We start from the raw sequence: 17,712 nt of genomic DNA on the forward strand, positions 1-17,712 counted from the left end.
ACTGAATATTGTTATCAACATTAAAATGCATTGATTATGTAGTACTAAGATAGCAATAATATTTATGATCGGATTATTATACGAATAAGTATTTGTAATCAAACGACTAATTCATTCATTTTTTGTTAGAAATAAGGAAAAAGTGTTCGTTTTCGAGTAATCTTATCGGTGCATACGGATAAAAATCATAACGAAAAATGTGAAGAGCCTTTAAGCCTTGAAGTTCATCCAAAAGTTCTCTGTAGAAGATCGATTTTAGTGATGATACTATTTATCATGGTTCTCTCTGAAAGGAAATGAAACACACCAGAAACACTCTAAATCATTTATTACTAACTACCAGTCATTCAACAAAATGTTTAGAGCAATAAATAGGATACGTGTACTCAATAAAGCGTAACTTAAGTCTACAAACGAACATAAATGCTTTTTTGTATCTAGAATGGAACAGGAATAAAATTATCACAATTGATTAGGATGTTTCAGGTTTTTGGGTACTCTTCTTTGCGAGGTCTGAGGATTTTCTTGGGGTGTTGATGTACTTGCTTCAGTTGATGTTGCTGGTTTAGTACTATTCTTGTTTGGAGTCTCTAGAAGGCTGGTCAGTAGCGCGAGGCTCTGCTGTGCTGTTTGGTACACTCCAGCAAAGAACTTGTTTGGATCAAAGTCGACGTCTGTTTCTTCTGTATTCTCTTCTGTGTTGTCTTCTTCTTCTTCTTCTGGGACTCTGGAAGTTTTTAAGTTATTTTTATGTTTAACAAGAGCTAACAAAAAATCCAAGCCCAAATTGTAACTAAGGCTGTTGATTTTATTGATGAAAATCAATAAAATTATTTTCATTTTCTGGTCGTACGAAAGTAAGCATAAAAAGAAGTTGTGGTAATTCTATAATATAGTTTAATAACTTATTAAATAAATAGTTTCTACTAATAGTTAAATTTTAGATTTGATTCAATAAAAAACAAATGTATAATCAAGCGATGAAATTGCACCTATCGTAGGTAAATGATTCATGATTTCATCACTTAAATGGCTCAAAAGAAGTTTTGGAAAGAGATTCAAAAGTAAGATAGAAACTTACGCATCTTTTGGTGGCTCCATCATTTCCATTCCTTCTTCTCTTGCTCTGAAGCAGCCAAGTGGTACCTTCCTTTGGGACAGGAAGATAGTGCCAGGCTCCAGATTCACGCATCCTCTCACTCCATCATTGGTTGGTGCCATGTGAGTGAAGGATGCGCACATTTGGAACAGAACGCCCATGACGAGACACAGCGGCTCTGGGTTCGATGCTGTAGAGAAATGATTGATGGGAAGTAAAAAGTTATGAATTGACTTCAAATTATTATTTATATAGCCTGTTAGTCTGGTTGTTAGTAGCCCTGACTACAATACCGGAGGTCGTGGCTCTGATTACACAAAACGTTTGTGTATAAATAAAAAAAGGAATGTATAAAAATATTTTTATAAGTTTTGTGATAATGCTTTGTTTTACTAAGGTACTCAAAGTAAATGTAAAAGGTAAGTAAGTATCAAACGGTAAATAGGTTTTCTCACCTATGAACTTCTAACAAGAACTTGTTTAAACAAAGCCACTACTAGCACATAGTAACTACACATCCCTCTGTACGTGTAACAGGTTCTATAAACCGTAAAGAGGTCAAATCGAGGCAAATGAAAGCAGAAAGGAATTGAAAGGCTCGTAGTTGCATTCGACTTTCTCAAGCGAAGCTGAGAAACTTGTAGATGCAAATATAGGTGATTGCAATCAATATCTTTGCGAAACAACTTTCTAGAAATATCTACGAGCTCCCTTGTTCAAACTTCCTGATAAGAGAATTTAATTTCACCTTTAATTAAAATTGCTAATGATTTTTATTACATCTTTTTTGTAGTCTTTGCATCTAATAGCAAATTTTATGGTCATTGTATGTTATTTATGTCTGAAAGTATTAATTAAAATGGACTTTGAAAATTGGGACATTTTTTCAAGTTTCTATAAGATCTAATAATAAATAATCCTTCTAATATCAAGAAGGAGTAAGTTCTCAATTCGTTGTTTGTTTCAAAATTTCGGGCTGGATAATCCCATTTTGTTGAATATATTTTCATTAAACGTAAAATAGCTGTCATTTGGTCCCATAAAAATGTCACAAAGTCTGGATCAGTAGTATTGTTGTTAAGACAATGTTATACAAAAGTTTGTAAGACAACATACCTTGGACTTTCGCGTAGTCAATTTTCTTCCCATGTGAGATTTGCACGAAGAGTCCCTCCTCTTTTGATAGATATCGCAGGTGAACACATTCTGAAATATATGAAGAAAAATTGTAACCAAAATACTTTAAAACGGTTTTGTAGAATTATCGTCATTATGTTAATCCTACTCTTTATTTTATTATTTTCTTCTAAATTGTCGAAAAATTTGTCAGAAAGGCAACGCCTTCCATTACATACATTTTATTTTTTGATTTTGTTAGTAGGAGAGTAATGTTTTTTGTATTCTCTTCTTATCAATTTCCTCGTATAAATATTTTATGAAATATCTATTCACGCGTATTTAACGATATTGCTCAACTAGTTTCGGACCTTAAAGTAGTCCTGAAGTCTTTAATTACGAGCTCATATAATTAAAGACTTTTGACATGTTACTATTGTTGTAAGTTTAATATACATACTTGCTCCTTCAGGTTCATATGAAGTGATATTTTGTTCAATGCAGCAAGCACAGGCTGGGCCCTTGCACTTCCACTTGCAAGACGGGTCGTTACGGAGTTCAGCCGCTGGCTCTATCAGCTTCTTAGCATCTTCTAAATTTAGGAAATCTAGAAGAAGAGAGACAAATACATTTTATAGACAGTCGTTGCATGAGTTTTGGGAAAAGTGTCTTCAAATATCCAATTAAATTAAATTCATGTCAGTGAGGGATGAGGTGGGTATATTAATAATTTTATACATTTAAAATGTCCGTATATGTTATACGCAGTAAGATAGTCATTTATAACAAATGTTGTATTTATGATTCTAATTTTATAATTATGACTTCAGAGGAAATATAACTTTTTTTAATGGATGAAATACTCATTGCCTTTTCGCCGCGTAAAAGTGAGAGTGAGCCGGACACTTATTGGCTAAAAAACCGGAACTCGAGGGGGACCAAACGGAAAAATCTTTAGCAGAGTATCGCAAAAGAAGAGAACATCCAACTATATCTGTTGTGTTTATAAACCAACGTAATAACACGAAACCAGTTTGTAAGTTTACTTTTCAAATATCAATTATTCTTTTTCCAGCAAGTACCCTACAAACTTTAAAAACTCGTACGTGAATGAGACAATGGTAACTTTCCTCTTTATGCCATAATTTATTGCGGCGCTGCAATTGTGGTTCAATTCAATTGCATCCTTATTATTTTATTACATTGTTACGCTTTCTCCTACAAAGAAAGTAGATCTCTCATTCAAATTGCATTTGCAGACTGACAGACATGTCTGGCATTGTGGCTTTGTGACTGGATTAAAAAGAAAAAAAAACAGGTAATGTATAGCAGTCTATTGTTAAATATAATTTAAAGTATTATAGCTGTTATGTCAGAGCCATAGAAATTCTTCAGCTAAATATATTTCTTCGACCGTATCGTTATGCGAATATCATGCTCCGTCGAGATAAACTAACTCTTAATTTAACTCAGCCGTTGCGTTTGACTTTTGGCTTTTCCAATTTCGTTTTTTCTAGAGCAATTGAGAGGGAGAGATATCCAATGTTTTTTCTTCAAACTTGTTTGAAGAAAAAAAAAGAAAAAAAATAATTATCACACTAATCTACCATTACAGGTTACTTAACCTAATGCGGTAGCTAGGACTAAACAAAGGTCTAAGTATTTATGTGAACTAGGGTTTCAAAGATTGAATTATTATGCACATAGTTGCAGGTCTAAATTCCAGCAACTGTTTTAATATGTAATTTTCTGATAATTCTGATATGCATAGGCAAATGTATAAATAGGCACTACTTTATTTGCTACCTAAGAGACTTGTACTTTTATATTTAATTGTTGTTTCCTATCTTCATCAGAATTTTGGTATTACAACTAAAAATTTAACACGCTCAATATATGAATAACATCCAATTTAATATATATGGAACTGGGTGACATCCATGACTCAACACCAAGGCTCAGTTGAAAATCAGCGCTAGGCACTAATTGCTGCATTAATGCTGAACTGAGGCCTTTTTTTGGTGCAGTTGCAGGGTACACTTTCTTTGGAAAATGTTATGCTTAATTTTTATGCTGTACTAATTAAAAACTATGTTTGCTTCAAGAAAACCCACTAGGTTAAGGTCGTCTTTACTACATCCTTTCTATGTTCTTTCTATATATGTACAATAAAAACGTTTGTGTTTGATAAAGGTGAAATCAAACCGCAAAATGTTACAACAACAAACTCTTATGACATCACAAATCAAATAATATTTCGCGCCGAAATATTTGTCTTCACTTTCACGCATGCGCAGTCAACTTTCACTGTTCGTCTTTGTTTCGTTCACGGTTCACTGTTATTGTCTATTTTGTGATGTTATGTAAGACAGGTGCCGTTAAAATGTCATGGTTTCTTCGTACATGTATTCTTTTGTTTTGGCAAATTAGTTTTGATCTGTGCCTGAAATTTGAAAGCGTGACGTTTGGTGTTATGTGTGAGCGTTGTTTTCGGATTGGGTGGATTGTTTTTTGTTTTTTAAAATGACTCGAAAAGTTGTTGTTTTAGATAGATAGCTTTAAAATAAATAATCTTCATCGGTTTCATACTCATCGGTTAAGAATGGCGCGATATGATGGTTAGGAGAATGATTTTGTAATCATTAAAATAACTGAACAGAAACAGAACTATTGACAAGTTCAAAAACACCGGCAATTGCTTGTTTATCTGCCGTCTACAAGTTATGGACAAGGAAGATCTACAAGGAATGGTTTAATACTGCTATTTCATTAATTAAAGATCCTGAATATTAAGTCGATAAACATTTAAATCTTTATAAAGATTATAAAGCGAAACCCATAAAAAAAATGAAGTCTTGCGCGATATTGTTATTGCAATAAGTTAGTATATTACATAACAAACGTTTTACGGATAAAGGAAGAATAAAAAAACAAAAGTAATTAATCTACTTTCCATACACAATAAAATATTTCGTAATGCAAATGAAACTAATCCCTTATGTAATATCAGATAAACGATTGCGTGCGTTGATCTCTTAAATAGTTTTGTTATAGACTTTTAGATTTATTTCTGCCAGTTTTCTTAAATGGTTATTGAAAATTTTACAGCACATTACAAAAGACTATTAGTAATAATAAAAATAACCTGTTATACGGCAATGATATTCATTTTTGAAAGGTGATTTTTTCTCATGAGTTTAATACATTTTAGATCTTATAAATAATTATTTAATTTACGGGGTAAATTCATGGGAGGCAACCCGGTCCATTTTAAAGGTTTGAATGGAGACACAGGTGCAACATGTAGAGACCTTGTTGAGAACTTTAAAATGTGATGGAGGCATCTAAAATGTATCTTTCACTCCCGTTTCGTGGAAGATATGATATATTATATGGCATTATAACATTAATAAGTCACATATTATCTAGAAACTTGAGTTCGGTCTTGCCAACTCGTTGCAAGATCGCATAAAGAGTTTTATAATTATTTTAATGCATACGAGATGTTAAATAATATTTATAATCCTAGTTTACAGTCACTATATAAAGTGACTTCATTTTTTTGTATTGCGGATAACCTTCTGCGTTTCTTATTTTTATTTATACATAAACTTTTCATCAACTAAGTATTTTTAATGGAAACAAAATTTACATTACAACCAAATATGATTACAATTTTTCCGATGCAAAATTGATAATTTATTAATTAAATACTTATAACATTAAAAACAATTATATCTTGTTAGGCTTTTCATTTAATAACACTATAGTTCCTCACTGTACATACTTCATACATCGAACAAGTAATGAGTGCAATATTAATTCAAATCGTATCTCTTATTCGTTAGAGGCAACTTAAATCACTTCCTGTCGAACATTCAGCTGTCAATCAAGCTTAAACAAATCACTTCGAAGCAATTGTTGCCTTAATTTACTTTCTAAAGTACATTAGATAAAGTACTTACCTAAAATGTTTGCACAGTGGGCTACCGCGACAGCCGCGATCAGCAAAGAAAGCGTGAGTTTGACCGACATGTCAATCACAGTCACGGGTGCACACGACGAAGAAACGTTCAATTTTATACCGCGTTTTATAAAGGAGTATTAATATAAGCTCGTTCGTGAGCTTGGAGGAGCCGATCGTCGCCAGCGCCGGCAGTACACTGGTCCTTTCCTCAGATCTCCGCCCGTTTCACCTCGCTCACAATAGAAGGTGAAATTTAAATAAAGCATAACGCAGTATTATAACGACATGCATCAGTGAGATGCATCGAGAAAGCGGCCCGCGAGCCCCTAATTGTCTGTTTGTACTAATAAAGAAGTTTTGTATTGACATTTATTTTACGTAGAGTATGTGGTTAGGTATAATTGTGTAGGAGTACAAAACTTGTTTGGTGCTTTCTCCTGCTCGCCTTATGCACTATAGTACCTATATGTGTATAAGTGCCTAATCAGGTTCTTGTTTATTATAATGTTAATGCTAAGAGAAATTCAAGTAACGAGATACCATCACGATAATGTTGCGTCTAATAAGCATACTGTTTCTTTAGAATTAATCCTAACCGGCGTTTAAAGATAAAATTATTTTGCATCATTTTATTGCAAGTTTATGAATATATTTAAATATTTATTATTATGCAGTTATTAAATATGTACATTGATTAATACAAATGACTAAATAGTTAATCTGGGTCTCCCTACGAGCATATAATAAATTTACATATCTTTGTCTGTTTTTATTAAAGTAAACATTACGAAATATCGAATTTAAAAATTATGAACGAATGCTTCACTGTAAAATTAAGGAAAGTGTTTTTTTTAAATTAATGTACATTCCTAATATTTGCAAGGATCCTGAGATAAGGTTGTGGTTTCATTATTTGTTTAAACAGCAAAAACCTCTTCTTTTAGAAACTAAAGTTTACTTTACCTCGATAGAGCTGTTGTTCTGACCTAGAAGTTAAAGTGATGAGTCGATTCACAGTTTTCCCCAGAACAAAAAATTTTTGAACACGTGTTTCCTTGATATGTGTTTAAATTTTATTGAAAATCCTACCATTTTGCTATTTGATACTAGTTTTACTAATTTATTTTAGTAACTTATGGAGTTTCTTGCCGGTTCTCCTCAATAAGAATGACACTTTGAAACTGTGCAACTAGAGTCATTAATGTTACGTTTTAAAAGCCCTGAAAATGGCCTATTTGAAATAAACACTTTTGATTTTGATTTCAATTTGCACTTGCGACGTACTCACTATTCAATCCCTTACTTTAATAAATTCAGTTTATAACTACCTTAGAAGTTATGCTTGAGATGAGTCTTAAACAACTTCAGTCAGGATAGATACTTACATAGTATAAGTAGACTTGCACATTAATTTTCAACTAAGTATGAGGTTCGTAACCAAGGAGAGACTAGTTTGAAGTCTGATTTTTTTTACTTATCAATGCGGTTTTGCATTCGGTTTAGCGAACCAGTTGACAACCCAAGGGCTATTGCGGGATACGAACATATTTCCAGGATAAAAACTATGTTTACTATTCTTAAACATATTTTTGACTCTACCTTTTTGTTCACTAATACAGGATATAGCACTTATGGTGACTTGTTAGTCAGAGTCGTTTTTGACTTTGGGTGGTAACAACCTACAAATGCCCTTTCATATGTTGTCTTTGTTAGCAATTTATATCACCAACCTCTTTTCTTAAACTCTTGTTTGTGTTTGGATTTGTACAATGTTCATTACAGTAGTTTAATCATGAATAAAAAACATGCAACAATTGCATTGTAACCAACAAATGACTTGACTCTGACGTGGGTATTTAAAAAATAATATGATGATAATTGAGATGATGATTGATCCGATCAGCTTTAGTGCTAGGTAAGGAGGGTAAATGTCACCACGCCAGACGGAGAAGCATTTATGTGATCCACGAATCCTTATTCTGATTTAGCTTACTTAGTTTGTCTCTTAGCTTTAATTTCAGACATAATAATACGTTCTTTTAAGTAGTTCCGTAAATAACGTCATATGTCTAACAACCTAACAGGGCTTATAGAAAGCTGATCTTATTCGAGTTCGTCTGCACGTCTGTCTGTGCGGGCAGGTGCGCTCGCGCCACTGCCCCACTTGCGGGTCATTGTCTTGTAGAGCACATTACGTGATAGAACTGACGCTACAAATCATATGTTAGTTATAAATAAATCATATGAATGTATTGCTCTGTTTTTTATTAATTAATTAAATCATTTTGTTCATGTTTATTGGTTTAATTGGTAGTTTTCACAATTTTAGCTAAAAAATAAAATTGTTATCGAGTTTTGTTAAATTATGTCAGATGTTAACATTTATCTTGGGTATGGCTCTTTGGTTTGATTGAGTATTGTTTGGTACTATTGAATATAACTGTTATAAACACTAAAATTAAAAAAGTAGACACAAAATCATTACTATATTAGCTACAAGGGTAATAGTTGGGCTCTATCATAGTAAGTTTCGTAATTTTTCGAATAATTCGCCTCTATTTCATTCCAAGCCACTTCTGCTCATTCAATGCACTGTAAATGCATGTGTGAATCGTTAGGTTCATGGACGTCCAATCAATTGAACACCTTTAGAAGTTACGAGCTATTTTATATAGGTATTGAAGTAACCACAAAGAATCGCGCAAAAACTGAACAGCTAAAGAAACAATTTTGTGTTAAAAAATATATTTTCGTAAATCATGTTTTTAATACAATTAAATTCATGGTAATTGTTAAAGATGATAAAGCGATATGTAAAAAAAAAATACAAAATTAAAGTCTTTATTTAGTCCTTTCAATTCAATAATATTACTACGATGAATCATTTAATTTAAACGTCTAACCGGGTAAATTTCACAAGGCTCTGGCTGTAAAACAAATACACATACAAATTTAACAACATTAACACGATTTAAACATTATTAATGAATATTGAGCAAGCTTAATTTCCTTCCTCCTTCATACCAATCAATCATTGCAACAATGTTTTTCAATCGTCATACAACATTGTATTAGTGCACAAACTTACTATATACGGATTTCATCAATACTTATAATTCCAATCGAGTTTTCATTACTTTTTTACAAGTATTTAAACGCTTATCGCCGTTTATAAATGAGCAAAAACGTTGTAAATGTATGCGGAACTACTTAATTATTATTTGGCTAATTTTGTTGGCTTTCGTAGGCTGATAATTGATTGACCAGTTTAATAGTTCTTGGCAAATTTTCATGTTAGTTTTTGTTCGTAAATTCTTTGTGATTTTTTGTCAAGTTAACACGATTAAGTCATGTTGAATGTCTGTTATGAGAAATAATATATTAGGCAATTAGGCTACAAAATATTCTTTTAGCCCAATTAATCTATTCATAGGAAATGATATCTTAAAAAAGGTAGGTATAGGTTTATGTGTTCACAAATAAAACAACTAATGTAATATAACATTAATAAGAACACTCGGGCCAATAAGACAAATCTAACGATACCTCAAATGTGAAAATCCATTCAACGGTTCTAGAGATACAAGGTAATAAAGAATATTACATACATACAAGATACGCGCTAAACACATAACCCTCCCGGCAGTCGGGTAAAAAAACCTTCATTTAAGAGACTTATTTAATGAAAGTTAAACACAAACAATTAATTCAATATTACCGCTATAAGTTGACCATACAGAATAATATGTATTCGATCATCTATATTATATACAATAACAAACATATAAATATTACAGCACATGTAATATAACTATTACAAAAGCGTAACTTGCTAACGATTGCCCACTTCGGTCATAGTAAACATACATTCAAGAAATAAACAAGTGTTGCCAGAATTCGGTCCCGTCCACTTTCTCCGCGGGAAAGTGACCACTTATGAACCAGATGCCGATGGTGGCTGACCGGACTGGTTTTGTGCGGACGCTGTGAATTGGCCTCGAACGTTCATAATATTTTTAAGTTATAGTTCTTTAGTATGATAAAAATATGAGAGTGAAAATTTTACAATGCGCGCAGTTAATTAAATATTTCATTAATTTTTCAAATTTAAACTGAATTTTATTAACTGTGATGACTATCCTTTCCGGCTCTTTTATTTTTTCACTGTAATTCATTATTATTTGTATGCAACTTAAAATTATTTTAAATGTTACCAAAGAAGTATAACTTCTCATGTCCTTCCTTTTTTGAGTATATACTTCTCTTATTAAATTCAAAAAGTACAGTCTTGTTGATTTTAATAGAAAATAATGTGTACTAAAATCAAAAGTCATTATAGAGATATTTTTGTAAGAAAATGTTTATTGGAGATGCAATGTTACTGCTAGTTCGTGTATTATTAGTTTGTATTCTTTTATTCAAAAGGAAAGGTCACTTAGCAATTTCAAATATTTTTTGTTCAAATTATGCAAAACTTAATTAAAAACATCTAGAAGTGTTTGATGCAATTTAAACTGATTTAAAAAAAGATCTAAATCCTTACATATTATAAAACAAAGTCCCTCGCCGCGTCTGTCTGTCTGTCTGTTCGCGATAAACTAGAAAAGTACTGAACGGATTTTTATGCGGTTTTCAACGATTGATAGAGCAATTCTTGAGGAAGGTTTTAGTGTATAATAAGTTTAGGTTTTGTGTAAACTGACGATATTACAGCGATATTAGTTAAACATGTCAGAAAAAATTAAGCCATTCGAGAGCTTTCATCGAGAACGCTGCCAAAACCTTTCGAGTTACAACAAAACAATGTATGGCAAGTTTGTACCTCTTTAATAGATCTACAAAAAAGTCCGCGGTGGTATATGTCTATCTTCCAAGGATAACCCACAATAACCATTTTTATGTGTTTTCTTAATACAGTAAAATTATTGGTTACTTACGAACCTCTTTTTAACAATACAGTAGTAATCCTTATCCAAATAAATAAGTTAGATATATTATGCATGTAATATAGAACAAATTGCCTTTTACACTACGCCAAAAACGTAAATAGGTAATGAGTTATCGTAATATTAAAATCTCCGCGCGAGAAATTAAAAATCGATGAAACGTAGCGAAGATATCGTTGGCATCTATATACTAATTGTACTATATATATACTAATTACTATGTATATACTATGTATGTACTATGTATATACTAATTGTTTGTTTGAAAGCGCTAATCTCAGAAACTACTGGTTCAAATTGAAAAAATATTTTTGTGTTGAATATACCATTAATCGAGGGAGGTTTTAGGCTTTATGTATATCATCACGCTGCGACCAATAGGAGCGAAGAAAAAGTCATAACTTATATCTTCTAACCACGCAGACGAAGTCGCGGGCAACAGCTAGTTAGAATATATTAGTAAGTTTGTTTTCGTTTCGTTTGTCTCCATTAGAATAAAATAATCTTGAACTTTTTTTAACGTATATTTTTTTATTTATTTACGCAATAATCATTGGTACTAAAAATAGCTTACGCCAATACGCAGTGTGAGCACTATATCCGAGATCAACGTACCATACGCGACGTTTCTGGAAGTTACGGAGAAAAGAAACGCCTCATAGAAACAATCACCATTTCTCAATTTCTAAGGAAACAGTGTAAGCAACGAAATTTGTTTTGAAATTCTTATATAAACATTCTTGTTAAAGTACTTAGTAATTATGCAGGTTTGTTTCTACCAAACATTATTTTTACAGTGTTTGTTCTTTGTTAGGAAAATAAAAGTACCAATATTTTTAATAACCAGATTACTTTTCAGATGTATTATGATTTTATTTACTGAAATTATATTTGATTTTGTAAAATTAAGATGTCACTAAGATATTACCATAATAGTCATTGTTCTCACTTTTATGACGTATACAGCCTTTTAATAGCGTATGCGTACAGTCCAATAGACGTCATAATTGTGTAAATTTTCCTAAGAAGAGTAACTTTTACTAATTACAACAGCTGTTTTTGTTATTGTGGCATATTTTAATTAATTTTGATAAGAGCCAAATTATAATTATATAAACATAATCATTCTATTCGACCACCTGTTAAGACAAACACTACCTTTAAAAGAAAGTACGTAAATCAAACTAAGTCTTTCCCTATAACCACAGTGCATCCGTTAATTAACCTAGACAGCACGTTTCACACCCAAAAAAAGCTCATATTAATTGCCTATCGTTTCCTTCCTAAGTATCTAGACGTATCAACATATGATACCGATTCAATTTGACACTGAATTCTACATAGCCGACCAACTGAGTCCCAGCTTTCACCGTCCTTCACACTTCGTTCGAGAGTGAAAGAGAGGTCCGATCTTGTAGTTTTCCTTTCTCGCCCACTGTTATACGTCAGTGCACATTTCTCCGGGTGCTATCGAGGCTTACAACAAATCAGTGTCGCTGTTACTACGGTGTCGTCTGCGTTTTTAGATCCGTTCGGTGTGAACTCGTAACAATTGTAATTATTAGAACGCGGACCAGTGGATTTCGAAGTGTTGAATATATATTTTTTTATTGAAGTTTTTAATCAGAAGGTAAGTTTCAAGTTAAAAATATTTAACTCTGCAATATTTTTTCTAAATTATTATTTTTTCTTTTGAACTCTTAAAGAATATTTAATTTTATAAAAGTCATGCTTATAATCTATATCAGACAAAAAACTAAGGAATATAAAACATGAATAAAGTAATAAATTCGTATTTATGTAAACACGCACAAACATTGAATGTGTGTTAAAAGCGCAGTAGAAAAGACTTCAACGCGCTACTTCTTCACGTACCGATTACAATATTTTCTACTCAAATATTTTTGCTTGGCTATTGACTATTTGAAAATGTCAAATGTATGTAGATAAGAGTTGTTTCGTTTAATTTTTCCTATATTATATTCTTTAACTTTAAAGTCTTACCTGACTTCGTTTGTGTTAGGATTTTTTGATGAAATTTGGGTTTAAATCTAAAATCTATTTAAATGTTTACAGGCAGGGAGTCAGCCTTCAAGATGAAGCTCTCCCTGGTTTTCGAGTTACTTCTAATATTCGTCCTACTAGCGTTTGCAGCTTCGAAGAGTGTCAGTAAGTAAATTGATAAAATTATCCCAATATTTACACTTCTCACGCACAATTTCAAATCACATTCAAATAACAATATCATGCTTACAATTAATCAAACATACGGCCATTAATATGTAACCAGTCTTGGTCAATAGAATATTTACCTTTTTCACACAAGTCATCGTTAAATCTTTTGTCAAAAAAGAACGTCAATCCCATACATTACAAAATATCTGCATGCTTCCCAGTCTAAAACTATGTAATATTGTCTACGCCTGTTTATTAACCACTCAATCAATCAGGCCATCAAACTAATTTTCCTTTTACGATTAATCAAATTCGCATTTGTTACCCGTCACAAATTAATTCTGCAAAAACTTGACGATAATTAATGATTGAGGTGTCCGTAACATGTTTACTTCAATGCTCAATAAACTTTGATGCACTTACATTCAGAATTATCCTTGTAAAAAAGTATGTGAAAGTTTCCGATACGGGTCGGTGGTAACAGTTTTTGTATGGAATTGCTTTCAACAAAAACGCGTAGCGTGCTCAGAATTGATAATTTTTTGCTTAAGATGTATGTATGGGTACGATATTGCTGTTTTGAATATGTCAAAGTTTTCTCTCCGTTGATATTGCAAAAATGCATCTAACCTAATGTAAAGTCTGATATTTTTTAGCTCTTTAATAAAAAATATTTCATATACTTACTTAGAATAAACTAAATTAAAATATCAAAGGCGAGGAAAGTATGTTTTTGTGGCAGTATTTCCTTCGTTTTAAAATTAATGCTTCACAACAATAGCGTGTACTTTAACACTAATCGTATTATTTATATATATTAATAAAAAACATTTTACTACTTAATTTAATTACACTTATAAACTTAACTACTCGTAAACTGACAAGAACAACAAATTTATCAACCGATAACACGAACACAATTTCTAATTTCATTAAAATGTTAAACACAATTAATAATTCAATAACAATTTTCAATGCATAATTTGTAGGAAAGGAAAAGAACAATGCAAAGAAGGAGATCCAGAATAGAAATGATGAGGTGAAACCAGAAGAGAACGCTATCAATAAGTACTGCAAGTGTCTCGAAGATTACTGCAACTGCTGCAGGGATTTCCGACTACCACTCGTTGAATTGAGCGGACCAGGTAAAATATGTTTCATACTCATCGTCATCAAACAAAACAATGATAAAAACAAATAGGATTTCAAGTTTCTAAAAAAAAAACAGTTTTTTTGGCCAGATATGCATCCTACATGGTAAATGAGGATTTTCTTAAGACGTCTTACGACGAAACGTCTCTTACGTAGTTGCCGATATGAGTTAGTATCCGTATCTCACGGACATCGACTGCAGTTATTACGAAAGAAATGATGAAATTACTTAAAAACCAATGACTCATATGAATCTATTACTTGGAAAGTACGTTTAAGTTACGAAATGTCTATCAGTATTAAGGCATGATACATTACTCATTTTTTTATATTTAGCTCGTTTTTCAATTCGATCTTGTTTAAGTACTTTCGCTTTAAGTGTTACGTCTTTTATGATTGTTTACTTCTTCGAGATTTGTGTGATTTTTCATTCGCATGTTAAATTTTACGGTGTATTATATTGGTATCGTTCATTTCGTTTCCAGGATGCGCATCCCTGATGTACCTCAACGGCGACAAGATGGCGGTTTCATTAAGTTTCGGAAAGAAGGTCATCACAAACCGGACTCTCTCGAGTAAGCTTTTATTTTTGGTCTCATTTTCACTAACGATTCCGCTTCAAGAACATTTTTATGGATCTGCAAATATTTACGAATAAGTTCACTGCTTTCAAGTTTTATTGCAAACGAATGTTATTATCTCAGTGCTTTATGACATTAAATTTGGGATAGACCTAATAAGTATTTTGTTTATTTTTCAATAGGTCGCAAACCAAGTCCAGTCTGCATGCCGTTGCCCGGCGGTGTCTCCAAATTTTGTGGTCGTGTTTACAATATCGCCAGGGCTGGTGAAGAATTCAGGGCCTGCCTCGGCTTGGAGCTTCAATCGAAGAGTACTGTAGAAGCTGCCGTCAGAGTGTCCTGCTTCAAGTTTGGACCTAGAGGCGTGGTCTCAGAGGCAGCTGACCCATTGCCTTTAGTCCCTCAAGATGAAAAGACTGATGATGACGATGATGATTATGAAGATGATGATGCCTTTGGTTTAGGAGGCACGGATGACGATGATGATGACGACGATGACGATGATGATGATGATGACGGTAAGATCAATTTTCTTGGAAAATTTAAATCTTTTTTTCGTAAATACTGTGAATAGTGTAATTGAAAATACTTAATTATGATTTTATTTACATTTCAGGCACCCTCGATGCCGTAAACGACGTAGGCAGCACGGACTATACAGGTTTCAGTCTTCTAGGAGAAGATATATTAGGAGACCTGTTCGGTTCCTCTGGAGGAAAAAAAACGAATAAAAATAAGAAGAAACAAGCACCCGCACCCACAACCACAACTACGACTAGACGTCCCAGGCCATCGAGAAGGCCGTCGAGACGTCCTGGTACCAGAACTACAACACCACGACCAGTTCGTTCCACTACCTTGAGAAATAAGCCTTCTGCCGGCAACAGGCGTCCCACCCGCAGACCTAACAGGAAGCCGACAAGAAAACCTACAACTCAAGCCATAACTACTTCCATTCTCACAACAACTACAACTACACTAAAACCTGTGCAAAGCTCAGTGACAGCCGCAGTTCAGACAACAGTACGCAGTCCGGTCATGACCACGATAAGCGAAGAAAATGTCCAACCCATATCAATGATAACTGCTAACTCATCACCAGTCGCATCTGCAACTACTCCTAAAAGTGTCACCGATTTCGAAGACCCAGGACTAGAAATGTCACTGGCACATATTACTGGTCAATTGTCTGCTATGCCAGTAACTCCAATGATTTCAGATCAAGGTAAAGATTCTGGTGAAAAAAAACAAGAAGAACAGCCTAGTTATGAGAAAGTACTGACCATTACACCCAAGACACCATCAACCGTTAGTTTTATTCCCACGTCAGAGGAAGGTGTTAATGAAGATATGATTCAAATCGTTCAGAGTCTTGACTCAGCTTCAGCTGAAACTATGCCTGAACGAGAACCGATTTCTACAGACGAAAGCAGAGGTCATTTCCACCAGTTTCTTGCAACTGATGCTGAAAACACTCACGAAGACTTAACCGTACCAAAAAAGAAACACAGGAATAAGCAGTTTCACTTCGATGACTTGGATGTTCTAAATCTAAGTCAAATTGGACAAACTCTGGGTGATGAACTGGGAATCTTTGGCAAAAATAAAAGGCATAACAGAGATCATAAAGACACAAAAGTCCAGGCTGACAAAGAAAAAGACCAGGGCAATGATTATGATGACTTCGTGGATACCATAAGCGACGTAGCTTTAATGATGAGAAAGGACCATAAGAACCGAAAAGATAGGCGAAGACAGAATAAAATGATGCGTGGTGAATGGTCACAAGCATGACGTCATAGTCAGATTAGATCTAAGTAGCTGTAGAAATTATTTATTTTTGTACTAAATTATTTATTGTGTGTGTTGTAAATAGAAAAAACTGTATGAGATTATTTATTTTGCATGGATGAACAGTAAAATGTTTTGAAAATTATACAGTTCTTATTTATTTATCCTTCGTTTAAGATATGAAAAATCAGAATTAGTTGTGCAACACAGCACCTTTTGTCACTATATCAACAAGATGAATATACATACATACAAATTATCAGATCTCCTAGATTTTTGGACTTCATAAATAACTGGCCAACATCGATCCATTATATTGTTTAATTCTAAAACAGTAACAATTTTATTGATTCTGGTCTGAATTAATAAGTTTTAAGCACAACAATAAGTAACAATAGCAAGTAATGAACGAATGACAGTAAACTATTAGTTAGTTATTAGTTTAGTTTTGAAAAGTATTAAATAATAAGCTATTACACCAAGCAATATATCATTATTACATGACTATAAAGCTGCCATTTAATACTTATTGTTATTGAAATTCTAATGCCTTAAATTATTGCCCATAAAATATCAAGTGGCGCCAAATCATAATTGAAGCGATAAATATTTTATAACATCTATTCGTGACTTCTTTCAATAAAATAAATATAACTAAAAGTTCTTTTATGTTTGAATAATTAATGACGTTAAAGAGCTTAATTAATCTTCTAGTTATAATTTGGTTTTTAATTCGTCGTTAATACGTAAATTGGTTGGAATTCCAATTCAAACTTGGGAGAAATTAAGGAAAGTCATACTGTTATTTATGTTTCCTGCATCGGTTAGATTTAACTAGGTATGATTGGGATAGAACAAATAAACAACAATTTTCTCAATACTTTC

At 32.8% G+C, this 17,712-nt stretch overlaps 2 protein-coding genes across 3 annotated transcripts; one reads left to right on the forward strand and one right to left on the reverse strand.

Moving 5' to 3' along the window:
* Positions 1 to 311: 311 nt before the first annotated feature.
* On the reverse strand, positions 312 to 6,793 carry LOC113496453. Its single transcript, XM_026875678.1, has 5 exons — positions 6,181 to 6,793; positions 2,676 to 2,822; positions 2,216 to 2,305; positions 1,082 to 1,289; positions 312 to 727 (listed from the first exon to the last, which is right to left on the reverse strand). Exons 1-5 carry the CDS (start codon positions 6,248 to 6,250, stop codon positions 463 to 465), a joined length of 780 nt encoding a protein of 259 aa, XP_026731479.1. The 5' UTR covers positions 6,251 to 6,793; the 3' UTR covers positions 312 to 462.
* A 5,224-nt stretch (positions 6,794 to 12,017) lies between these two features.
* On the forward strand, positions 12,018 to 16,928 carry LOC113496913 (uncharacterized protein DDB_G0290587). 2 transcript variants are annotated; one of them, XM_026876304.1, is made up of 6 exons: positions 12,018 to 12,758; positions 13,205 to 13,297; positions 14,293 to 14,448; positions 14,941 to 15,030; positions 15,219 to 15,554; positions 15,653 to 16,928. In XM_026876304.1, exons 2-6 carry the CDS (start codon positions 13,225 to 13,227, stop codon positions 16,828 to 16,830), a joined length of 1,833 nt encoding a protein of 610 aa, XP_026732105.1. In that variant the 5' UTR covers positions 12,018 to 12,758; positions 13,205 to 13,224; the 3' UTR covers positions 16,831 to 16,928. The 2 variants fall into 2 exon arrangements, with proteins under 2 accessions (XP_026732105.1, XP_026732104.1); XM_026876303.1 differs by lacking the exon at positions 12,018 to 12,758 and having other exon boundaries at positions 13,019 to 13,297.
* The last annotated feature ends 784 nt before the right edge of the window (positions 16,929 to 17,712 follow it).

This window comes from Trichoplusia ni, chromosome 8, assembly GCF_003590095.1.
Source record: "Trichoplusia ni isolate ovarian cell line Hi5 chromosome 8, tn1, whole genome shotgun sequence".
In the NCBI taxonomy this organism is placed as follows: domain Eukaryota; kingdom Metazoa; phylum Arthropoda; class Insecta; order Lepidoptera; family Noctuidae; genus Trichoplusia; species Trichoplusia ni.